The 27,442-nt window shown below is 39.4% G+C and overlaps 1 protein-coding gene across 1 annotated transcript in view; it reads right to left on the reverse strand.

Moving 5' to 3' along the window:
• LOC126252684 (zinc finger protein 543-like) overlaps positions 1 to 27,442 on the reverse strand; it is a 52,479-nt gene that overhangs the window by 20,250 nt on the left and 4,787 nt on the right. The window contains exons 4-9 of the mRNA XM_049953591.1: positions 16,382 to 16,780; positions 13,784 to 14,054; positions 10,718 to 10,915; positions 8,399 to 8,566; positions 8,093 to 8,285; positions 2,235 to 2,435 (exon numbers count right to left, since the gene is read on the reverse strand). Of these exons, the coding sequence (XP_049809548.1) occupies positions 2,235 to 2,435; positions 8,093 to 8,285; positions 8,399 to 8,566; positions 10,718 to 10,915; positions 13,784 to 14,054; positions 16,382 to 16,780 (1,430 nt within the window). The remainder of the gene's footprint in view (positions 1 to 2,234; positions 2,436 to 8,092; positions 8,286 to 8,398; positions 8,567 to 10,717; positions 10,916 to 13,783; positions 14,055 to 16,381; positions 16,781 to 27,442) is intronic.

Here is a 27,442-nt window from a genome sequence, read left to right on the forward strand (position 1 = left end):
GCATCTATTCCTTGGCATACATGGGGAGTTAACGGTGCATGCATCAGCAGAGCGATCTCTGTGTAGTCAGGGGGCTACAACCAATAGGGTACATGGCGGCCCAACCACAACGGACTGGCTACTGTGCTGGATATGAGGTGCAAAGAATTCCATGCTTCTCGTTGGCGCAGAAAATGACACTGCATAGTGGGTGGAAGAAAATGCACTCCGGAAGGTGTCCTCACTCAAGAGATGGAGGATGAGCAGGACTGCAATGCCACGATGAGAGAGTGGGCAACAAATCTCAATGCATAATGGGCACGATGCACCATGTAAGGCACCCTCCCCCAATTGTCTCGCTCTTTGGAAAAATTCTGCAAAACAGAGGTCAAAACCTACAGGGGACCATCACATAAAGGCTGAAAGGTGTGGACTCATTTTATTCATCTCTTACAACAGGCAGGAAAACATAGGGCCTATTCTAACCCCCGGGCCCACACGAGGGTTCTTCACAATGGCACTAGGAGCGGAAAGGTGGTAGTTCCATTGCCCTGACTGCCTTTTTTCCCTGGGAGAGATGGTCAACACTCATTTGATAGCAAGCTGAGTGAATCCGGGCCATCCTGGAGGGCAGACCTTGGGCCGGAGCCTAGTGCTCTATCCGCTAGACCACCACAGCCACCTTTTTAAGTACATGTTTCAAAAAGAGACAAAATAATTAAGGGAAGGGGAAATGATTAGTAATAGTATTATGCTCCAACCAGACTGTGAATAAGCAGACTAAACAGAAAGGAAGAACTTCCTATGATTTGTTTTACTGTGATACTATGACTAGATTAGATTAGATCTAGTTTTCGTTCCAAAGACCCAAAAATGAGGTGACTCTCGTGGGTGTGGAACAAGTCAGAAAGTATAATATAAAAAAAACATAAAACATCTGAATATAATACTCACTACCCTGATCATTTGTCAGGAAATTGTCAAAATAAGTGAATATATTACTACATGAAAGTAACAGTAAACCTTACTATGATGGCAAGACATGAAGACACAAGTAGAGTTCAGTCTACCAAGAGCCCTAATGATGAAAAGTTAAAAAATGTTATATTGATCATATAATGCTGACTTTCATGGCCTGTATTTGCATTTTGTTACATGGGTACTAGATCATGGCTTGAGGGATGTTTCTGTGCCTGGTTTTTTGCCTCCTAATGCTGGAGACATCAGATGCTATAATGACTCATGTTGCAGTTTGAATTCAAATAAGTTCAGTTTGGCTTCCTGAGTTTGAAATCACTATAACCTCTACTGAGAGCACACTGTTTTTAAACATGAATAGTGAAATGCAATGATATATACCCAAGTAAATAATTATGAAATATGACAATGTGGAAATGACACGTAGATTAGATATCTATTAATGCTTGGAGTAAGCACGATATTAGAAAATCTTTAACATTTTTATGGTGAAACGTTATGAGCTATTAGGAATTTGATAAAGCATTATCAAAATTTACATTGTGTTAATGCAACCATACAACCAAGAGATTAATACTACTCTTATTCCATAGCCATTTGAAGGCCCTTGCGGCAGCTTTTAAAATGTAATAGCTAAGTTTAGGATTCACTGATTTCCATTATATATATCAGACTCTCACTACCATCAACTGCAGGAAGAATGACTGGAGAACTTTACAACTCAGCTAATTTTTAGTATTATGCAACTTTGTGTGATCTCCACCAAATCATACCAAAGGAAGAGATTCAAACTGAATTGCAATTTTTTGGGTGAGTAAATATGAGCGAGTTCTGATGATTACAGGAATTAGGAATTTAGAGTGAAACTGGATAAAAATAGCTTATTGCAAAACAATGGTGGGCAAAGCTACAGAACTCACATTGAACAGAACCTGTTAACAATTTTCTGCTGCTTTCAATATATATTTGGCACAGAATCATACGGGTAATACACGACTTCCATTAGAAAGGAGCTCAATGGCAAATGATTTGCTCAACATGTGGCTAGCTATGCACTACAAGGCACATATTTGAAAAAACACTTGTTAATAAAAATGTCTAATGAACTAAAATGTTTCTGGTCCTGATCTTTTTATTTTATTTTTAGAAGGTAACTAGTCAATTATCTGCAACTCATTCTGGATTGTGAATTTGCCAAATTAGCTCAGATAATGAGCTGGGTTGATAACCTATGCAATATTTCATTAACTTATGTTTCTACATTAATTTTTTGGTACCTGTGGCTGCATGATATGTTGTGCCTGCTGTGGCTGTGGCTGCGCCTGCTGCTGCTGTGACTGCTGCTGCATTACACCTCCTCGAGGATCAGCCTTATGACGTCTACGTGTATGCTTCAGCCAATTGGGGTAATTTGTAAATGTTCTTTCACAGAATTTGCACGCATATGGCCTCTCGCCTGTGTGGATATTGTAGTGTTGCTATGTATATTTAAGAGGTAAAGAAAAGAAACAAGTTAGTTATATGAAACATATCAGCAATTAAGGAACACATTTTCGAAACCAGAAGTCTGAGCACTATATGAAGGGAAGCCAATGTACTATGGTAAGATGCATGATTTGCAAATTAATAGTATCCCGAGTTCACACACAAAATGTATTCAATATTTGACATAATTATTCATTATCATTTATTTTACACAGTTTTCCACTGCTGTATTGTTTACCAGCATTGAACTTTTGACTAAGCTTTGCTTTTTAAAGTTCAGGTTATTCATATTTATATATATGATGGAAATTAAATAGCATAGAAAATAGTACACGTCCACAGAAAACAAGTTGGTACTCCAGGTCAGCAAAGTACCACTATATAAAATTGCAAAATTACAAGGAGACAGAATCACGTTCTACAAATTTCCTCAGCAGCATCTTGTTTCGAAGATCACATTCCCTTAATTTTACTGTAGCTATTTATGTAATTAGTGCAACATTCGCCCTTTTCTCACTCATTGACTAGTTGTTCCAAGGAAGTGTTTGAAAGTATATGATTGCAATGTGAACAAAGCTCTTTTAAAGGCAACTGCTGTTTCTTGGTACAGCACTTTACACTTACTATAATTGTCTTATAATGAAACATTTAATTTCCCCTTCCAACATCAGTGTATATTATCTGTATTCATAATAAATTCCACATTTTCAAGTTTTTAGTCACAATAATATTTTTTTAAATAAAATAAAACAAAAAATCACAAAGTTTCACATAGTTTCAGGGAACTGATAAATTTCATTCAGGATATCTTTTCCTTTGTCAAAACAGAAATAACTTTATTGGGTGTACATTGTTTCAGTTCTTAAATTAAATATGTATTCTTTGTAACATAACACATTCAAAAATAAAGAGAGAACCAACAAGCTTAAATTAAAGTTGTTCTATTACTGTTCCATAATGAACCACCCACAATACAGCCCAACTACGTCGTCCTTAGGAATGGGACGCTACAGTTGCTGTTTGCAAGCAACTGGAAATTGGGCTGACTGTTTTCAAGTGACTGGAAGCTACTGCAAAGGGGTTGTTGAGAGGGCTACCAAGAAACATGTACCAGAAATAGCAGAGGTACATCCAATGCTACACTATCCTGTGGATGTTGTCTGCTCCACAGGGAGTACATGTCCACATGACTGTGAGTGGCATGTCGGTGATAGGTTTAGGGGCCCTTCTAAGGGGAGGAAGAGAACAGAGAGAACTCAGCGTATTGCTCACATTCCCTTTATCAACAAATTCAAATTGCTGTTTCCTAAAGAAACTAAAACCATTGAACATACTTCACCTGTTGAGAAGCCTGCTGTATTTCATGTCAAGGGGAGGTGAGCACAAAAGGGCAGGGGTCCGTTAATCATCAGCAGTTCACAAACATGCAGTGAATAATGGTCCCCCCTTAGGGAAATGCCAGAAAGGTATGAGAAGGAATACCCGATGCACTTAGTGTGTATGCCTGGAGGCTTCATTCAACATGCTGAATAGACTGTTTTGACAGCCAATTCGGGGACAAGGCACAACCAACTGCTGACTGTGGAACACATTAGAAAAAACAATGCTAGTCACCTACGTTTCTAGCATTTGTAGACTTAGAGAAAGCTTTTGACAATGTTGACTGGAATACTCTCTTTCAAATTCTGAAGGGGGCAGGGGTAAAATATAGGGAGCGAAAGGCTATTTACAATTTGTACAGAAAGCAGATGGCAGTTATAAGAGTCGAGGGACATGAAAGGGAAGCAGTGGTTGGGAAGGGAGTGAGACAGGGTTGTAGCCTCTCCCTGATGCTATTCATCTGTATATTGAGCAAGCAGTAAAGGAAACAAAAGAAAAGTTAGGAGTAGGTATTAAAATCCATGGACAAGAAATAAAAACTTTGAGGTCTGCCAATGACATTGTAATTCTGTCAGAGACAGCAAAGGACTTGGAAGAGCAGTTGAATGGAATGGACAGTGTCTTGAAAGGAGGGTATAAGATAAACATCAACAAAAACAAAATGAGGATAATGGCATGTAGTCGGGTGATGCTGAGGGAATTAGATTAGGAAATGAGACACTTAAAAGTAGTAAAGGAGTTTTGCTATTTGGGGAGCAAAATAACTGATGATGGTCAAAGTAGAGAGGATATAAAATGTAGACTGGCAATGGCAAGGAAAGCGTTTCTGAAGAAGAGGAATTTGTTAACATCGAGTATAGATTTAAGTGTTAGGAAGTCGTTTCTGAAAGTATTTGTATGGAGTGTAGCCATGTATGGAAGTGAAACATGGACGATAACTAGTTTGGACAAGAAGAGAATAAAAGCTTTCGAAATGTGGTGCTACAGAAGAATGCTGAAGATTAGATGGGTAGATCACATAACTAATGAGGAGGTATTGAATATAATTGGGGAGAAGAGGAGTTTGTGGCACAACTTGACTAGAAGAAGGGATCTCTCTCTCTCTCTCTCTCTCTCTCTCTCTCTCTCTCTGTGTGTGTGTGTGTGTGTGTGCGCGCGCGCGCCTACATATATAGAAAAAGAGGCATTGCACTGCAAAAGACAAAAGAGGCAAAGCTAGTATGGGATATAATGGCAACAAACAAACCTGACCTCTTTGAGAATGACCATGTTGAAACTGGTATTAGTGATATGAAGCAGCTATAGCAATAATGGTTACCAAGCTACAAAGGACAGCTAAATAATGAGAAATATTTACATCTTCTGTAAGCGAGATAACGAAGCAGTAATGTCACATCTTGTGGAAGAACTAGAAATATTTTGCCAAGGGCAGAAGCATCTCCTGGAACTGTGGCCAAAAGTTAGAAGAATATGGACTACATAAATGTGTATAAATGTGTACTTAGTCAACAGTTCATGATAGGAGGAACCCTCCATAGCATACAGTCTCTGTAAAGGAACTTCTAAAGAAACAATGACTATTGCATAACGGAGTCAGACAAATGTTAAATTGCGTTGTCAAAATGCGTAGTGCAAAAACCTTCAACAATTACCTTAGCAGAATCCATGAAGATACTTCTCACAAACCACAAATAAGCTCTGGTCATATGTACAGGCTGTCAATAACACCAAAATTTGTGTCCTGATGCTCGAGAATGACAGAGGAACCAAATTGAATGTAGCAAAGGAGAAGCAGAAATGTTTAACTTCATTTTCAAAATGTTCTTTTGTACATGAAGATCCAGGAATACTGCCCTCGTTTAATTCTTGCACCACTGCAAAAATGACTGATATAGATAGTAGTGTCAGTGGTGTTGAGAAACGATTGAAATCACTAAAATTGGATAAAGCTCCAGGGAATTTCTATCAGATTCCACACAGAATTTGCATTTGAGTGAACCCCCTTTTTTTAACTGTAAAACCATGCATCCCTCAAATGAGTAACTGCCCAGTACTTGGAAGAAAGCACACACTGCATCCACCAACAAGAAGAGAGGCAGAAGTGATTCACAAAAGTGTGACCCAATACCTTTCACATTCACCTGTTGATCAATCTTATAACATATTCTGAGCTCACATATAATGAATTATCTCAACCAGAATGACATATTCTATGTCGATTAGCACAGTTTCTGAAAAAATCTGTCATTTGAAACCAAACTCCACTTTTCTGATGACATCATAGAAGCAATGGCATAAGTCAGTCAGGCAGATGCAGTATTTCTTGACTTCTGAAAAACATTTGAGTCAGTATCACACCAACAATACCCCAGGAAAGGATGTTTGAATCATTGCTGTTAATTTTGTATATTAATGACATAGCAGACAATATTAATAGTGCCCTCAGATTGTTCGCAGGTGATGAAGTTATCTGTAACAAAGTATTGTCTGAAAATAAGCTACATAAATACTCAGTCAGATCTTGATAAGATATCAATGTGGTGCAGATATTGAAAATTTGCTTTACATGTTCATAAATGTAAAATTGCTTGTGTCATCAGATGAAAAAGCATAGTACCTATGATTAGTTTACTGTGAATACATTAATTTAGTAATTAAAAATAAAAGTCAGTATTTTTATTTAAAAATATTAAATACATATTATTTCTTATTTGTTAACAAATATGAAATTGAAATAAAAGTAAAAAAAAAGTTGTTGCTTGCAAGATTCAAACTAGTGACAACACAATTACCAGACTCTTACATTATACACTGATCTATTGACAATTACAGTAAATAGATAGAAATGTTTTGTACTTCACCACATTCAGAAATCTTCTGATCTTCAAAGATGGCTGTTTAAGTCTTTTTGAGAATTGTGCTGTACTGCTTTGGGAAATTGATGTCTGGGTACTGACCTTCAAATCCTATAGGTATCACGAAAATTGAGGAGGGCCAGTCTGCAAGGTCTCATTGTAAATTCTAAGTCAAGCAGGTGGCAGACTTTGGTTCAGTGATAGGATACTGGAAAAATGCTACCCGTCTACAAAGGAGACTGCTTACAAAACACTTGTGGTCCCATCATCGAATATTACTCAAGTGTTGGGAGGGCCCATGGAGTCAGATCAATAGGATATATTGAACATGTATGAAGAATGGCAGCACAAATGGTCACAGGTTTGTTTGCTCCTGAGATGCCATGAGGGTGCTAAAAAACGTAAACTAGCTGTCACTTGGAGATAGATATCAAAATATCCTATGAAACTACAGGGAGGAAGCGGGCATTTGAGGTCCCATCCAAATGCGCAGGATTCAGAAGATACAGCATTACGAAAGGTGACACCTATTATCCCACTGGTTGCTTTCTTTCCAGAAGAGGCTGTGGCAATTTTAGCCCACTTCATGCTGCCCGTGTGGTATGTCCATCACAGACTGAAGTATTGTTTTTACACAGAATCACACCTTCTATTAAAAGATCATCAGTGGGCATTCTTGGGACATTATTACATTTCTGAATTTGATTGATGTTCTTTGTATGGCATGTTGACTTCAGGGCAACTGACATTTCATCTTTAAATGTTAGTGTTTCTTGCAGTAATCCCTACTTGTATTTATTCTCCTATACCAATATATCTTACCTCGGAGGTGTCTTCTAATAAGGTTCTGCATTGTGCTTACTATTGTACATATCTATAATCATTATTTGCCTCAACTTAACTATTTAAAATTTGTAGTACTGTATGAGTGGCAGCAAAAACCGGCCCTGGATCATAAGAGGCACCTCCATTATAAAACAACGAAAGATCACTTCAGGCTACTTAACGAATGTTACAGATACAATGTGCACAATCCCTCTCCCTACACTGCTAGTCTCTTTAACATTCATTTTTTTCTTCATTCTCTGCATTGTTAACTTCTCACTCTTCATTATCTTATACTCAACTAGGAGTGGTGGAAATTTGAAATACACAGCTGTTATTTATCCATAAAAATGTAATGTTTATCTGATAAAAGGAAAATTATGTAGAACTAATGCTCAGTTTTATTCAACATCCCACAAAATGTTTCCATTTTTCTGTCATCATTCCTTCATTATCTTGCTAAGGTGAGCTACTTCATTTATGCCTTATAAAGTCTTTTCAGTTGTTATACTACACGCTTCTGACAGGGCTCTATTATATACAATAGGAATACAAAATTGTGTGGGGCTGTGATACGAGCAATACAATACCTTTAATTTTGTAGTGCTCAGGAATCCTTTATTGCAATATGTGCAAACATAAGGTCTCGCTTCAGCATGAACCATGGCATGGACCTTCAAGCACCGTTCAGTTTTGTACATTTTTTGACAGACAGGACACTGATAAGGCCTCTTCTCACTGTGAAAGCTGTAGTGACGATTTAAGTGTGATTTTTCAGCAAAGCTGAAACAAAAGAAAAAATAAAACTATAAGAATTTTTCATCGTAATGAAGTATTTGAGTCCAAAAATGAAATCAACACACTTAAAAAAAAAATATTTAGGGATAAATTCATACCACTTTCCACATTTTTCACAGGCGTATGGACGTTCCCCAGTGTGATGCTTCACATGTTGCTGCATGTTTACTTTCTGTGTGAAAGTCTTCCCACAAACATCGCACATGAAACGTCGACCTAATTTATGAACATTTTGATGAGCTGTCAGACCACCTCTAGTGTGTAAGCTAAAATTGAAATACACAAAGTTGAAAGTAATGAATTTACATTCTCACAATTCTCTCTTGTTTATCAAATAATATGACATTTTCAAGGTCCATTACTGCACTGATTTTATTAGTAACGTTACTCTTTGGGCAACAACAATACATTTCATTTACGTTAAACTGTACGTATCACAGTGCATCTTGGTGACAAGACTAGTTACAAGCACACTGTACAGTCTATAAGACAATACTGTTAGCATGTCATGATACGCTCTGGCACCTTCGGTTGTACACAGCTTGCAGTAGTGGTAATGCGACAAACACTGGTAACAGCGGCAGCACCACATGTAGGGTAACACACTTTTTTCAGTGTACTTGTTTCCTTCTTATTGTAATGATTTTACTTATACATTTCTGATTTACTCTGACTGAATACAATTACCACATATTATTTGATATATACATTGTAACACTTAATCTTATACTCTTATGCTACATTGAGCTGCTTTCGCCACGACTACAGAAATAACAACAAATCTGTATAGTTACATGGTCGCCACATAGTAGCATTTGAGTCTCCGAAATTCCGCTGAAGTAGTTGGGGTTCACATCCCCTCAATACCATTTTTTTCACTGTATTGTTTATTGGAGGGTTGCAGGTGGAACATAAATTTACCTGAGGTATGCTGAACATGATAACATAATGTGCCACAGACAGGTATGTGACAAATGATCATTTACTGTCAGGATGTCCCAGCATACGCAGGCTACAAGACATAGTGTTCTGGCACTCATCCAGAACAGTGGCTTCAGTGAACATAAACCAGCAGCTAGGTGTGGTTTTGAACCTTACTTTGCCCAGAAGGGGATAAAGTGATGCCACAAGAGAGGAGTAATTGGCTGGATTTATGCAATGGCTTCAGCAAGGGGCTGACACCTCAGCAAAACAATGTTTAAGTAGACACCTGTATGGAATATCTGTTTCTAAATACCGTCAGACTAAAAAATGAGATCAATTTCCCTGGATAATCAAATCATTCACAACTGCTGACAGGATGCTGGGCTTAGAGCCCGCAGGGTTGCAAATAAAGTAGCCCTCTCTGATGGTCACAAACATTATAGCATTGCATTTGCTGAACTGGATGTAGACTGTGCCTGACATCACTTCATCTTTTCAGATGAGCACTATTTAGCTCAGTGAATGATGTTCCTGTGATGGTCTGCAGGCCTTGGAGAACACACTATGATCCACCAATACAAGGTGCAACATTCATTTGTTGGCCACATCACAGTCTCTTGTTTTGGGTGGATGTACAAGCCTCATTCCATATGAGAAACTTCCCTAGTCCCACATTACTCCTCTTTATATTACAACATTTGGTATAACTGTATGTTTGTTAATTGGAAGTCTACATGAAGTCATTGCACTTTAAATTTTATTTATGGAATTCATGCTAATTAACACTTAACATCTATTTCCTCATTCTGTTTGCAACTTCTACGAACAGTTTTATGCATACAGACATAACTTCATCTTCAGCAACTTAATTTGGACCTGACTGTCTTCAAAATTGAGGATGATAGTGAATTTTAGAGTTCCCAAATAAATATGGGAAAGGATCACTGTTGGTCTAATCACTACATATTTTGTGATCACTGTTTACGTCCTATATGTCCAAGTATAATGTTTAACAGGTATTAATTTCCTATGTTCTATATAGTATATCTCACTTGTATGATGATGTCACTATAACCCAATATGGGCATTAATAGGAAAAAAGTGTTCACACAATTTGTGATGTGGGTGTACATGCTGAGAATGCCACCATAGAATTTGGCCATTTCCCATGCGAACAGTTTTGCTTTGTTGACTGTACATACTTGTATGCCTTCCAATGAAAGCCATAATCATTGACTTATATAAAAATCATGACAATTTCACTCTACATTTCGTAAGTTCATTCATTATCTATACAATTCAAGAAACACAAACAACAGCTTGATCATACTAATTTTCACAATGTAAAGAATATGTTTCTGTTTCTCGTTGAGAAAAATTACAGAGGAGAAAAATGGGGGAGGAGAGGAGGTAGGGGAGTGTAAGAGGGATGTAACAAAAATACATTCTTTGGTACAAAGCAAAATTAAATTTTCAAAAATAAGATGTCTTACATTTTACCACAGTCAGTGCAGGGGTACTCCATCTTTTCATCACTTTTATGTTTTTTGAGATGGATATTGAGACCTGGTCTCGTAACAAAACCTTTACCACATTCTTCACAGATAAATGGTTTTACTGTTGTGTGCTTTGCCAACACATGGACACGTAACATACTCCTTAAACTGAAGCCTTTCTGGCAGTAATCACACCTGCAAGGAATCATAAGTTCATAAAGCCGTACATAATCAACTAAAACAGAAACAAAAATCTAAAAAACATGTACTTCTTTCATAATCTATTTCAAATTGCTTCCAGTATCATCTTGGTCTTTCAACGTCATTGTGGCCGCCATCATCATCATCATCATAACATGGGTACTATGTAACTCATGTTGTGTAGACAGAAGCTCGAAGTATCAACAAGTCATATCGTATCATAGTCAGTTGTACAGTTGTACACAGGGAGAAACATAAATAGTAATGGGCAAATGATAACCTAGAACAGGATAGTCTACTTTTTTTGCCTACTGCCCACTATTGTACCTCTGTTAGCAGGAAATTTTCTAACCACCCATTAGTTCCAGAATAACTATTATTTTTAAAATAGGAAAGTAACTTTAAATTATAAAATTTTTATAGCAGAATTGCAGTATGTTAAAGCATACAATAACAATTACTTAACAAATACTTTATCAAAATTTTATGAAAGCCTAATGAATGTATCTTTAACTTCCCAATTGCCCATTGCCCACCATGAAAACTGGAATTTCTATTAGTGAAGGTAAGACCAGGTTGACTACCACTGATCTAGAAGCCAGTTGGCTTTACTGCTGTAACTGACACTGAAATCATACTAGCAACGACAAACTTTGACTCACTAATTGACATTCTGCACAAAAATAATGGTCAATATACTGTTCCACCATTCTTTCTTTTTGTGAAAATATATGACACTAGCAAATGATCTGTCACAGAAAACTGTTCTATTTATTCACAGAACACACCACCAGTATAAAACCCAGCATCTCAGCAGCCACTTACACAAAGAAGCCACTGCTGCAAGTAATTCTTACCCTGAATTTGCTCACTAATCCTTCAACAGCTCTTGCAATTTTACATCCTACCAAGTATGGCTCTGTGGTTGCAGTTTATACCAATTCCTCTGTTTTACCAGATAAAATGACGATATGTCACTGGCTACGGATTCACACAAGTTATTACAAAACAATGACAATGAATATTACGAATGACAAACACTCAAAGTGAATTTTACTTATCTGCCCCCCCACCATTAAACAGTATAAGTAAAGTCTAAAGTTCTGTTTTACTGTACCTGAAATTGAACTGATCACTTTTCTCCCTATTCTTCTAAATATAATTCCACCTGACAATTTTTAATCATGAAATATCTTATCTGCATGATAAACATAATTAAACATTTCTGTACAAGCAAGTGTATGGGGCAGCTATTGTACAATTTGGAAACATGATCTTGGTGCTTTTCTGCATATCAAAAATAAGGCTCCCATTTAATACATAAGATGATTATAATTAAAGTTCCAGTTTTAAAACACAGTAAGAAATAAACCTCTGTTCAGCATGACACCAAATTTGAACAGAATATTACCAAAGAGGGGGGTAAATATTATGGAAACAAAAGGAAGTTTAACAAAAATGTTACCACTAGCTGGCACTTTTAGTGGCAGAAAATATATATTCCACGCAGGAAAAATATATCTAAAAACAAAGATGATGTGACTTACCATACGAAGCGCTGGCAGGTCGATAGACACACAAACTAACACAAACAAACACACAAAATTCAAGCTTTCGCAACAAACTGTTGCCTCATCAGGAAAGAGGGAAGGAGAGCGAAAGACGAAAGGATGTGGGTTTTAAGGGAGAGGGTAAGGAGTCATTCCAATCCCGGGAGCAGAAAGACTTACCTTAGGGGGAAAAAAGGACAGGTATACACTCGCACACACACACATATCCATCCACACATATACAGACACAAGCAGACATATTTAAAGACATAGAGTTTGGGCAGAGATGTCAGTCGAAGCGGAAATGCAGAGGCAAAGATGTTGTTGAATGACAGGTGAGGTATGAGTGGCGGCAACTTGAAATTAGCGGAGATTGAGGCCTGGTGGGTAACGGGAAGAGAGGATATATTGAAGAGCAAGTTCCCATCTCCGGAGTTCGGATAGGTTGGTGTTAGTGGGAAGTATCCAGATAACCCGGACGGTGTAACACTGTGCCAAGATGTGCTGGCCGTGCACCAAGGCATGTTTAGCCACAGGGTGATCCTCATTACCAACAAACACTGTCTGCCTGTGTCCATTCATGCGAATGGACAGTTTGTTGATGGTCATTCCCACATAGAATGCGTCACAGTGTAGGCAGGTCAGTTGGTAAATCACGTGGGTGCTTTCACACGTGGCTCTGCCTTTGATTGTGTACACCTTCCGGGTTACAGGACTGGAGTAGGTGGTGGTTGTAGGGTGCATGAGACAGGTTTTACATCGGGGGCGGTTACAAGGGTAGGAGCCAGAGGGTAGGGAAGGTGGTTTGGGGATTTCATAGGGATGAACTAACAGGTTACGAAGGGCCAGATTTTTTTAAATGACATGGATCTTGCAGGTCCTGTTACCTGTACCATCACTGGTAAATTCTCTGAGAGTCTTTTGAACACCATCATTCCAACCCTTCAACAGTGTGGATAGGATCATTTTTTACGCAGCATGGCACACCTCCGCACATTGCACAGCCAGTTAAGCAGCTGCTGTGGAAACATATTTGGAAATGCTAGAATTATCAGCCATCATTTCACTACAGCCTGGCACATTTTGCTGCACGTAAAAGCTAAGTACATTTTGATGGACATTATTTCACTAAATGGTTTTTCTTGCTTCTCATGTGTTGCCTAGTTATTCTGTTGTAGATAGATTGTCCTGTAACATAACTGTGCCAAGCGTGCAGGTAAGCCACTTTCCTGCAGCCAGAGAATTCTGTAGGTGGAAGTTCGTTTCCCGCTACCTTTATTTTGGGGACATGGTGAATATAATAATTTCTCACCTGTATCTTCCTTCCGTAACATGCCTGTAGCAATGTGATCTGAATGTTGAATATTTCTCCATCATTTTATTACAGTATGAGCAAGTGTATACAGGTTTCTTCTCATAGGAATTAATGTAATGTTTATCAAACTGTGATTTGAAAGGAAATATCTGGTCACACTGGTTGCACTTTATGCCCCAATGTGTTTTCCATTCTTCTTTATCATTCTGTTCTTCATTATCATCTTCATCAGCACAAAAATCATCTCTGTTAACATTACCATTCATACCTGTAAGATATCACATTACAACTTTACCATTATACATATTTTGGTGAATGGAAAGTAAATGTTATATTGATTTTACTCTGAATATCAGCATAAAAGATATTTTATTCATTATAAAATTTATTGAGTTGCATGCAAACAGTTACAGCAATATCTAGACCTGAGGAAAGACTTCAGATGGAAGTGCAGAAATAATTGCCAATTTTGCAATTTAATAAACTGTGAGACAGACCTGCTGTCAAGTACTTACCTTAAGAAAGTGAAATGTTTAGTACTGCTGAAAGATACACATAAAAGTAAATGTGACAACACTATCCAAACTTTCAGAACTACATTCTAACATGTGGGTCCCTTTCATCTGGTTTGATACAATTAATGTGCGAATTTTATTACCAAACATGTATAATTTGATTGATAACATAAACAGTGATTCCCACCCATTAAAAACACTTTATCTTTTATTGGATTTTCACTCTCTTTCTGGTTTATAGTTGTGTCATATGTGAATCACTTCATGTGAAATCAACTAATGGCTCTGGTTTATGCCATATCAAATATTGTTATTCTTCTGTACATTGATAAGAGAAGTCGCTTACATGAAAAATTTCAAATTAAGATTTGTTTTGCACCAAACATTTTTGCATTATTAATTCTTGATGTTTCTAAAATTGTTCGATTTTTTGTCACATTTTGAAACCTTAAAATAGCCATAGCTCAGAAATTTATTAGCTTTCAGACCTAAAATTTGCACTATTTTATTCAGTTTCTCTTAAGCTTTAAAAATATGCACTACTTCACTATATTCATAAAAATGCTGAATTTTCTCAAACAATTTTTTTTAAATCTTAAAATTTCAAAACCTGATCTTTTTTCTTTTGGGGAAAAAAATTAAGTTGTACACTACTTGGTAATGCATGTGCCAAATTTCACAATGGTATTCAAGTGGGAACATATTAAGATAAATTCTATTTTGATGATGAGTGCAGCATTCAGTATGTAGTCTGTAGGATTTTGGACTTATTTCTAGACTTTACATTGTGAACGCCAAATAATCCTGTCAAACCACTGGGATTTTTTATTTTGTGGTTAATAATTTATTGCATTATAAGAGTTATCATTTTAAATTCAGATTCGGTTTTCCAATGTAAACTGTAAAATATTTTACCACGTGCCATAACAACATATGCTCAATAAAGATTACAAACAATTTATTTAATTCTATCTTTATTTTACAATAACATTAATATTAATTAAACATTGGAGACAAAGCTTTGTCTTTAAATATGTCTGCTTGTGAGATGTCTGCTTGTGTCTGTATATGTGTGGATGGATATGTGTGTGTGTGTGTGTGTGCGAGTGTATACCCGTCCCTTTTTCCCCCTAAGGTAAGTCTTTCCGCTCCCGGGATTGGAATGACTCCTTACCCTCTCCCTTAAAACCCACATCCTTTCGTCTTTCCCTCTCCTTCCCTCTTTCCTGATGAGGCAACAGTTTGTTGCGAAAGCTTGAATTTTGTGTGTGTGTTTGTGTTTGTTTGTGTGTCTATCGACCTGCCAGCACTTTCGTTCGGTAAGTCACATCATCTTTGTTTTTAGACAATAACAAAAGTTAGAAAAGTTTTTTATGATTACATTGTGCTGCTGAGATATCACTGTTCAAAACAAAAAATTATTTTCAAATTGGGAAGAAAATAAAGTTTCATAAACTCTGTAAGCTTTTTAAACATTTTTATAAGGCATGGTTTACTACATTGTTAAAATAATAAATTGAATGTTCTTAACTAGTACAAGACAATTTCATTCAAACTTTAATTTTATGAACCAGTCTGCAAACCATGTGCAGCTGTGGTGCAGTGGACAAACCAAATGAAGTAAGATAAAATTTATTTCAGTAGCTTCCCATTGCAATACCATCATGAAATTTGGCAAAGACATTAACACGAGTGACATTTTTTCAATAAAAAGAAGTTCTGACTTTTAAAAAAAATCTGTGAAAATTTAGCAGCTTCACAAGTACAATCAAATAGATCTTATTTTCAAAGTTCGTAAGAAACTGATAAAAATGGTTCTATCTTCAGATCAGTAAGTCAAACAGTTTGTGAGATATGGCAATTACAAGGTTTTCAAGCAAGACAAACATCAAACACTTTGTAAACTTTAAGAATTAATGTCTTAAAAATTAAATGTCCAAAAGTTTTGGATTTTATCTTATTTTGATAGATACAAAAAAATTACCAAATTGAAAATCATCAAGGTTCATTTTTTTTTTTTTTCAGTTGATTGATTTCACACAGAATGACGCAAATAAATATGGCACACCTTGAAACATACCATTTACTTCAGACTCATCTGCTGCAGGTAGCCTTTCATCATTAAACTTTTCATTCATATCTTCATGTTTTTCCTCCTCACACTCTTTCTTTTCTCCTTCTCCAACTGAGTCCTCATCACTATCACCATTACCATCATCACGATCACCATCACCATCATCTTGGTGATCATCACCACCCTCATTGTCATCATCATCACCATCATCATCCCCACTTGAACTGTGAGGTCTTATATGTTGTACAGTGCGTCTTCTTGGAATGTTCTGGGACTTAGAAGACAGGTGGGCTTTCCTCGGTTGTGGAAGTTTTCGTCGTCTCTGAGGAGACTGATGGCTCTGGCTAGAGGTACTGACATCTCTGTCACTGGTGTTGTGATTGTATTCCAGAACTGTCTTGGATTCTGTAACAGAAATATATACAATTAAATTACACATGGATAAGAGTATAAATGTCACACTACAAATTCAAAGCTTTGTGGATCAACCCTCTCCAATTTAATGTTTGGAAATGATTTGCATACAGTAATGCACCTTTACACTGATGGCTGTTTTTCTGTACCCTCTTCATACAGGTTTTTCCAGGAATTCCAGATTCTTATTAAGAATTCCTTCCGGCATTCAGAAATATGCATAATGTAGTGTTTTAAACATAACTGAGATATATGAAGTTGAAAGACGAATATTGTTATTGTTGTTGTTGTTATTATTATTATTATTATTATTATTATTATTATTATGTGCCATATGTTTTAGGCATCATCTATAAGGTTGGTTTGATGCAGTTCTTCATTCCTGTCACTTTCCAGCACCTGTCTCCATTCTGCTCCATCCCACACCAATGACTATGTCTTATACATTTTTATCCAAAACTAGCCATGTTATTCTTTTCTTATACTATCCCTTCAACTACACTTTTCCAAAACAACTCAAACTGTAATATCTGCCCAACCATGCTCCCTCCTTATAAGCTTGGTAGGAAAGTCTCTGGTGGAATATAAAGAATTTAAGGAGTAAAGGTTACAACTCACTGAATAGTTGAGACACAGGATCATCAATAGGCATATAAACAAGACAGAGAACTTTCAAACAATGGAAAATCCAGGATGGAATATTGGCAATATTATGAAAAGGATAGATCACTACTCACCATATAGACATTGAGTCACAGACTGGCACAACAAAAAACCGCCTATACATTTAACCTTTTGGCCAAAAGACCTTCTTTTCAAGTAGAAAACACACACACACGACATTGTCTCGGTGGAGGCCAGACTGCACACAGCAACTGCGCCTCGTGGTATAAGTAGTAATCTGTGAGTGGTGGGGTTGAGGTGGTGGCTGGGTTGGGAAGGGGAGAGGGTTAGCAATGTAGGGTGGGGGAAGGGTGTAGTGCTGCTCGTGGGGGCATGCACGAAGGTGGTGGGGCCACGGTGGAGCTGCTATGTGAAATTGGGATATTTGAATTGGGGGGGGGGGGGGAGGGTGGGAAGGAAGAGAAGTAGAGTAGTGGGTGCGATGGTGCAATAGAAGGCTGTGTTGTAGTAATTGAGTGGGAACAGGAAAGAGGATACGTGGGTGAACGACAGGGACTAGTGAAGGCTGAGGCCAGTAGGTTTCAGGAAAGTAAGAAATATTGCAGGGAGAGTTCCCACCTTAGCAATTCAGAAAACCTAATGGTGGTGGGAAAGGTACAGATGGTACAGGTCAGAACCCTGGTGGAGAATGTGATTCAGTTGCTCGTTGAGGGTGGTACTGGGTCACAAGGGAGGTGCTCCTTTGTGATTGGACAGTGGGAATTTGGGAGGTGGTAGGGGACTAAAGAGACAAGACACGGGTTATCTGTTTCTGTACATGGTTGGAAGGGTAATTTTGGTCTGTGAGGGCTTCAGTGAGATCCTTGGTATATTTGGAGAGGGAGTGCTCATCTTTATAGATGCATCGGCCAAGGGTGACTAGGCTGTATGAAAGGGACTTCTTGGTATGGAATGGTTGACATCTGCCGAAGTGAAGGTATTGCTGGTGATATCAAAAAATAGAAAATCAAGGATGCCATGTAACAATATTATGAAAAGGATAGTTGCTACTCACCATATAACAGTGATGGTGAGTCACAGATAGGCACAATAAAAAGACTGTCAGAAACCTAACTTTCTGACAGTCTTTTTGTTGCCAATCTGCAACTCAACATCTTCACCATATGGTGAGTAGAAACTACCCTCTTCACAATATTATTGTTGGTCATTGGTAGATTTGATATGGATGGGGGTACTGATGTAGTCACCTTTGTTGTGGTGGTTAACATCGAGGATGGTGGTGTGTTGGGTCAGGAAGGGCCAGGTGAAGAAAATGGGGGAGGACATGTTGAGGTTCTGGAAGAATGTGGATAGGGTGTGCTCACCCTCAGACCAGATCACGAAGATCTCATCAATGAATCCGAGGAGTTTGGCAATCTGGGTGGTTAGGAAGGATTCCTGTCGATGGCCCATGAATAGGTTGACATAGGATGGTGCAGTGCACATGCTCACTGCTGTACCACTGATATGTTAGTATGTGATGCCTTCAATGTGAACTAATTATGGATGAGGCTGTATTTTTGGTCATGGTGACCGGGAAGGAGGTTGTGGGTTTGGAGTCAGTCAGGTGTCGGGAAAGGTAGTGTTCTATAGCAGCAAGGCCGCAGCCATTAGGGATGTTAGTGTAGAGGGAGGTGGCATTAATAGTGATGGAGAAGGCACCATGTGGTAAAGGAACAGGAACTATGGATAGCTGGTGAAGGAAATGGTTGGTGTCTTTTATATACAAGAGTAGGTTACAGGCAAGTTTCTGAAGGTGTTGGTCCATGACAGCAGATATACTCTCACTGGAGCCACAGTAACCGGCCACAATGGGGCATCCTGGGTGGTTGGGTTTATGGACTTTAAGAAGCATGTAGAAGGTAGTAGTGTGGTGATTGTAGGGGCGAGGAGACAGAAAGAGGGCAAGGGCACACTATCCACATTCCTCCAGAACCTCAACGCCTTCTCCCATATTCACTTTGCTGGTCCTCCCCAATTCAATAAGTCACCTTCCTTGATGTTACCTCAATCTCAAAGATGGTTACATTAGTACCTCCATCCATATTGAAACCTACCAATCATCAGCAATCCAGTCCATACCAAGAAGTCTCTTTCATACAGCCTGGCCATTCATGGCTGTCGCATCAGTAGTGATGAGCAGTCCTTCTCTAGATAAACCAAGGGTCTCACTGAAGCCTTCACAGACTGAAGTTACTCAACAGAAGAAGATTTCCCATAGCTTGCCTCTCCAGTCACCTACCTGCTCCCAAATTCCCACTGTCTGGCCATAAAGGAGCACTCCCTGCATGACTCAGTACCACGCATGACTGGAGCAATGGAATCACATTCTCCACCATGGTTTTGATAGGCTGGGCACCTGGCCCTACATATTCACACTGTGAGTGAACAAGTGGCTGTTCCTTAATCACAGTCCAAGCAAGCACATGCGGGCAGGAGTTAGCTACTTATCAGGAGTTCCAACTTAAGGTGCACTATGGAGCCCCTTAGAAAGATAGCATTCCGGACAGGAAAGAAAGCCAATGTGCACTTGGTATGTCAGTCGGGGGCCTTATCTGAAATGTGGAGGTGGCCTTGCTTGCAACTATTGACCCTGCAGGTTGCAGTTGTCTACAAGTTGTGGCTTACACCAGCACCAGCAAAGTTTGTTGAATGGGTTCTGGGACCATCCTCAGTTCATTCGGGTAGCTGGCAGTCGTGGTGAAGACAGTTGGCCTCTCGTGCGGGGTACAAGTTGAGCTTGCAATTTGCAGCATAGTTTCCAGAGCTGATCAGGATCCTATGGGTTGGAACTTAGTGGAGGCTCTCAACCAAAGGCTTCATCAGCTATGTGATAGTCTTGGCTGCAGATTTCTAGATGTGCGTAATCGAGTGGCGAATTGTAGGACTCCCTTTGATAGGTCAGGGGTGCACTACACAAAGGAAGAGCTACTTGGGTAGCAGAGTACTTGTGGAGTGCACACGGGACTTTTATGGCTATGACGTAGTTTGAGGTATTCTGATGAACACTCACCAGTCAATACGCAGGTAGGAAATCAGACCACACTGAGAGTAAAGATGCTGTGCATGTCAAAATTTTATCAGTAAATTGTCGAAATATTCATAACAAATTTCCCCAATTTAGTGTCCTCCAGAAATTTTCTCACTCTCAAATTGTTCTTGGGACCAAAACTGGCTAAAACCCAAAGTAAGAAGCTCCAAGATCTTTAGCAAATCGTGGAACATTTATTGCAAGGACAGATTAGATGCCATTGGAAGGGGAGTGTTCACTGCAGTTGACAAAAATATTGCCTCTACTGAGGTAGGAATTGAGTGTGACAGTGAAGTTATCCAGTCGCATATAACACGTCTATGTGAAATCTAGTTAATTTTTACTGGCTACTCTATTCTGCTGTGACAGTTCTCGAGTCATCCAAAGAAAGTCTACAGTCAGTACCATGTAAATATCCAGAACATGCAATACTCATTGGAGGTGACTATAACCTACTGAGTATAGACTGGGATGTCTATGGTTCATTGCAGGGGGTGCAGACAGTCTTCCAAAATAGTTTTGAATACTTTTCTGGAAACTGTCTCGAACAGCTAGTTTGGCAGCTCACACACAATGGAAATATCTTAGATCTTGTAGCTACAAACAACATTATCGATGGCAGCACAATAAAAAAAGGGATTAGTGATCATTATGTCATCATAGTGACTATGGTTACGAAAGTTAATAAATTAGTCAAGAAGGGTAGGATGGTGTTTTGCTACAAAGAACAAATAAGCAGTTGTTAGCATCTCACTTAGATAATCAATTGCAGTCATTTAATTCCAGTATGAATGACATAGAGGAATTATAAGCAAAGTTTAAACAGATTGTAACTTATGCTCTGGACAAGTATGTGACTCATAAGTGGATTAAACAGAGAAAAGATCCACTGTGGTTTAGCACTGTTACACTCTCAGTTCAAAAGAGAATGTGCAAATGACAACAGGCAAAGTCTAGCAGGCATTCGTGCGTCTGTGAAAAGATCTGTGTGCGAAGCAAACAACAACTACCACTATCATACCTTAGCAAAACATCTGGCTGAGAACCCAAGAAAATTCTAGTCCTATGTAAAATTGGTAAGTTGGTCTGATGTCCAGTCACTCCCTTCATTAGCTTGGTGTGGCTGTTGAAGATACCAAAATGAAAGCCAAAGTTTTAAATTCTGCATTTAAGAAATCATTCACAAAGGAGAATCATATAAACACACCCCTGTATGACCACTGCACAAAGATATGAGCGATACAGTAATAGGCATCCCTGGTGCAGAAAGAGTTGAAAACAAATAAGTCACCATGTCTAGATGGATCCCAATCCCATTTTACAAAGAGTTGTCTACAGCAATGGCTCCTTACTTAGTTTGTCTTATCATGAATCTCTTGAACAGTGGAAAGTCCCAAGTGACTGGAAAGACATACAGGTAATTCTTGTTTATAAGAAAGGTAAAAGAATGGATCCACAAAATCACAGACCAATATTCTTAACATTGGTTTGCTGCAGAATTCTAAAACATATTCTGAGTCTGAATATAACAAGTTTCCTAGAGAGTTAAAAGCTTATATACACAAATAGGCATTGTTTTAGAAAGCACTGCCCATGTGGAACTCAGCTTGCCCTTTTCTCACATAATATACTGTGAACTATGGATGAAGGCCAACACGCAGATTCCATATTTCTTGATTTCCAAAACACATTTGACACAGTAACCCACTGCAGACTGTTAATGAAGGTACGAGCATAAGGAATAGATTCCCAGATATGCAAGTGGCTTGAAGACTTCTTAAGTAATAGAACCCAGTATGTTGTCCTTGACGAAAAGTGTTCATCAGAGACAAGGGTATCGTCAGGAGCGTCCCAGGTAGGTGCGATAAGACTGCTATTATTTCCTAAACATATACATGATCTGGCAGACAGGATGCAGCTATCTGCGGTTGCTTGCTGATGATGCTGTTTTCTATAGGAAAGTGTCAAAGATTAGTGACTGTGGGGTGATACAAGATTACTTAGGCACATTTTCTAGTTCATGTGATGAATGACAGCTGGCTCTAAATGTAGAAACATGTAAGTTAATACAGATGAGTACAAAAAACAAACAGCTAATGTTTGGATACAGCAACAGAAGTGAGCTGCTTGACATAGTCATGTTGTTTAAATACCTGGGCATAACATTGCAAAGTATATGAAATGGAACAAACATGTGAGGATTGTGGTATGGAAGGCGAATGGAGAGAATTTTATGAAAGGGTGGTTCATCTACAAAGGAGACTGCATATAAGACACAACTGCGACCTGTTCATGAGTACTGCTCGAGTATTTGGGATCTGTACCAGGTTGGATTAAAGAAGGAAACTGAAGCAATTCAGGGGCGGGCTGCTCATTTGTTACCGGTAGGTTCGAGCAACACGCAAGTGTTATGGAGATGCTTCATCAATTCAAATAGGAATGTCTGAAGAGAATGCAACATTCTCTTCGAGGAACACTATTGAGAAAATTCAGAGAATGGGATTTTAAGCTGGCTGCAGAATGATTCTACTGCCACGAACATACATTTTGCATAAGGACCACGAAGATAAAAGATTCGAGAAATTAGGACTCACATGGAGGCATGGAGACAGTTATTTTTCCCTTGCTCTATCTGTGAGTGGAATACAAAAGATAATTACTAGTAGTGGTACAAGGTATCCTTCACCACGTACGTATGTAGATGTAGAGGTACACATCTCATTGTGGCCTGAAATGACTAATATCCTACTTACTATCATTCCCAACCCTCCACAGCGGTAATCCATCACCTACCGAAATTATGCAGTTTCCTTGTCCAGCCATGTTCCACCCCTGCCCCAATATCACAGCAATAGACCTAAATTCAAGATCTGTCCCACACATTCTCCCACCACCACCCACTCCAGTTCAGTCACTGGAACTGCCTATCCCATCAAAGGCAGAGCTACTTGGGAAAGCAATCATGTGTTCTACCAACTAAGCTACAACCACAGTGCTCCTTTCCCTGTGGGCATGACAACTAACAAGCAGTCTGTCTGCATGAAGGGCCACCAACAAAATGTGGCCAAGAGATAGGCAGCCTGCCACGAATTCCTCTCCTGTGCCAACCTCATCATCTCAGAGTAGCACTTGCAACCTACGTCCTCAATTATTTGCTGGATGTCTCCCAATCCCTGTCTTCTTCTACAGTTTTTCCCTCTACTGCTCCCTCTAGTACCATGGAAGTCATTCTCTGATGTCTTAACAGATGTCCTATCAACCTGTCCCTTCTCCTTGTCAGTGTTTTCCACACATTCCTTTCTTCTCCAATTCTGCACAGAACCTCCTCATTCCTTATCTTATCTGTCCACCTAATTTTCTACATTCATCTGCAGAACCACATCTTAAATGCCCTGATTCTCTTTTGTTCTAGTTTTCCCACAGTCCATGTTTCACTACCATACAATGCTGTGCTCCAAAAGTACATTCTCAGAAATTTCTTCCTTAAATTAAGGCCTATGTTTCATACTAGTAGACTTGTCTTGGCCAGGAACGCCCTTTTTGCCAGTGCTAGTCTGCTGTTGGAGCCCTCCTTGCCCTGTACATCACTGGTTATTTTTCTGCCTAGGTAGCAGACTTCGTGACCATCAACCCTGATGTTAAGTTTCTCGCTGTCTTCATTCCTGCTAATTCTCATTACTTTTGTCTTCCTTCAATTTACTGTCAATCCATATTCGTACTTATTAGACTGTTCATTCCATTCAATATATCATCTGTTCCAGAAACCCCTCTGGCCTCAACCTTCACTAGTCCTTGTCCTTCACCACCTATCCCCTTCCCTGCCCCCAATCTGGCACCCATTACTCTTTTTCTACTCCTATACTTTTCTCCCTTCCTGCCCCCCCCCCCCCCCCCAACCTTTCTGACTGCATCTAGCAGTCCTACGCTGTCTCCATTGTGTTCCTGCATGCTCTCACAAGCAGCACTGCACCTTCTCCCACACCTACACTGCTATTCCTCCCACTCCTTGCCTCAGCCTCTTCCTGACCTCACCATCTTATCCTATGATGTGCAGTTGCTGTGCGCAGTCTGGCTTCAGAGGGCAGAAATAGTGATCATGTACGTGTTTTCTACTTTAGAAGGTCTTTTGGTCTAAAGCTTAAACTTACAGCAGTCTTTTTGTTGTGCATGTCTGCAACTCAACATCTCTGTATGGTGAGTAGCAATCTACTCTTTTCTGGATAAATCCTCTTTCAGAGTTACAGAGCCTCTCCCCTGCCCCCTTACCCAGATAAATACATACATACATAAAATTTCTGCAGCTACACTGTCCCGGCTGACTTCAATGTTCTGGCACTGTAGCTCAACTGGGGTGAAGGTTTCTCAAAGCTGTAGTGGAGGGGAAGGAGAGGAGATGGGGAGCAGACAGTTTGGTTGAGGTAGGATGGCGGATGGCTGGAAGGGAGAGGCAGCATGTGCATGGGATAGGAATGCAGCACCAATGAGTTCACTTCATCTGCAGGCAAGGGGTACTGAGAACAGTGCACAATAATGTAGAGGGCTATTGGGAGAGGCAGCTATAACAGAGGAAGAGGGAGATTGGAGGAGTGCAGGATGAAAGTGAGTGTCATGGGGCAAGGGTGGAAATGGATGTAGTGCAATGTTTAGAGGAGACAGAGGACTGGATGATACCGAAACAGAAGGCTGTGTTGCTATAAAATTCTAATTTATGCAATTCATACAACTGGTGTTGGGAAAAGGGGGTGTGAGTGGGGGGTGGGGTGTGGGGTGGGGGACAGAAGGATCTGGATGTCATAGTTTGGAAGCCAGCCAATGAAATTGTGCACTGTGTGCTCAAAGACGAGTTCTACAACAGAGTTGTCAACTCTGATCCTGGCAACAGTTTACTGTTGACCATGCCCACATAAAACACTGTGTAGAAATAACAAAAGAGCTGGTGTATGTTGATTGCTTATACAAGTGGTCCTTATTCCGAAAGGAGAATATACGCCTGGGGTGGAACTGGAGTAGGATGTGGCAGATGGCTATATTGGCCAGTCTTGCACCTGGATCTTATGCAGAGGTATAACCCATGTGGCTAGTGGACAGCAGTAGATGGGTTAGAATACTGTGTCGATTGGGTGGGCAACAGAATATCACATTAATAACCCATGTGGCAAGGGACTGGGAGTAGGTGTTGTGGAAGATTGGACTAGAATATTGTGTGGGTGACAGAATGCTTTGGCACAGTGGGAAGGAGTGTTGGTGGGATATCCTCATTTTCAGACCTAAAATTAAGTAATCACAGCCCTGGTGAAGGAAATGGTTCAGTTCTTGCAGTGCAGGAGAATATTGGGTGATGGTAGGTGTTTCATTTACAGCTGGTTTCTTGGCAAAGGGGTGTATATGGAAAGGCACGGGAAACCTGTATGCAGGTTAGATTAGGAGGTAATGCTCCTGTGAAAGCCTTAATACAACCAACAGTATACCACTCTAGGGACCGCTCATCACTGCAGGCAAGTGGTCCATGGGTAGTCAGGCTACATGGGAGCGACTTTCTAGTACGCTGATAGTCTTACGAAGGCCATCACATCTACATCTACATCTACAAAAAAACTCAGCAAACCGCTGTGAACTACATGGCAGAGGGTACTTATCATAGTACTATGTTAGCGTTTCCTCCTATTTCAATCATATGCAGAGCAGGAAGAATGACTGCTTACATGCCTCTGTGCATGCTGTAATTAGTCTACTTTTGTCTTATAGGTCCACACAGGAGTGATACATAGTGCACTGAAGAATATCCTAGATTCTTCAATTAATACTGGTTCTTGAACTTCTGTAACTAGGGTTTCGCAGGATTATTTGTGTCTATATTCAAGTGTCCATCAATTCATGTTTTTCAACATTCCTATAATGTTCTCTCACAAGTCAAATAATCCCAATAAGTTGTACTATTTTTTCAGTTATGCATGGCTTATTGGCCTCTGCTTTTTATGTATGTATGGAAGCCACTATGGAAATAATTATTTATTTCTTTATTGTACAAGCAAATAATACTCGTAACGTCTTCTGAATGTATAATGAGAGACAGTATGTTGGTGGTTGTTCCAATGGACGGTTGGATGGTGGTCATGTGAACATAAAATGCTGTGCAGAAATTACAGCAGAGCTGACATGTAATATGACTGCTTCCTAGGCAGCCTTGCTTCTGTTAGGAAAGGATAAACCTGTGACAGGCCTAGAGTAGGATGTGGTGGATGGGCCTAAGTCTTCCAAAAGGGTGTATCCCATATGGCACAGGATTAGGTGTAGATGAGGCACAAAGATGGTCTAGGATATTGTGTAGATTGGATGTGCAGTGTAATACCACTTTGTGAGGGTGGGAAGAACTGTGAGTACGATGTTCCTCATTTTTCGGTGCAGTAATAAGTAGTAAAAGCCAGGGTGAAGGATATAGTTCAGTTATGCTTGTCTGGAATTATACTGAATATTTGCACTTGGTTCCTGAAGGTAGCCAGATGACGATATGTGGATATGTCATGGAAAATCGGTCTGTGGATTAGTTTTTTTAAGTGTGTGTGTGGGAGAGGGGGGGGGGCAGGGGCAGCCTGTCTATCTGCTGCTCCAAGGCCTGATGTCATCCCTACCAGGTACTATACAGAATTTGCTGCTGAGCAAGCTCTCATTTTAACCAGAATATATAGTGTAGATCCACTGAAAAGTTTGCTCAGTGATTGGGAAAAAACCACACATCCCACCTATCCAGCTATATGAATGTGTGGCATCTGCTCTATCGGACATGTCCGGTAGAACAGACTTTCTTGGCACACCTCTTGGCCAACCCACCAGCCCACTTAACACCACCTATCTGCAGTCCCTGAGTGTGTCCTCCATGCTCACTACTTGGAGACTCCTGCAGAAGGTCAGACATTGTGCATCTGCATATGTGCATCCAGACATGTCCAAAAGAACAGACA

This window comes from Schistocerca nitens, chromosome 1 (genome assembly GCF_023898315.1).
Source record: "Schistocerca nitens isolate TAMUIC-IGC-003100 chromosome 1, iqSchNite1.1, whole genome shotgun sequence".
NCBI lineage: Eukaryota > Metazoa > Arthropoda > Insecta > Orthoptera > Acrididae > Schistocerca > Schistocerca nitens.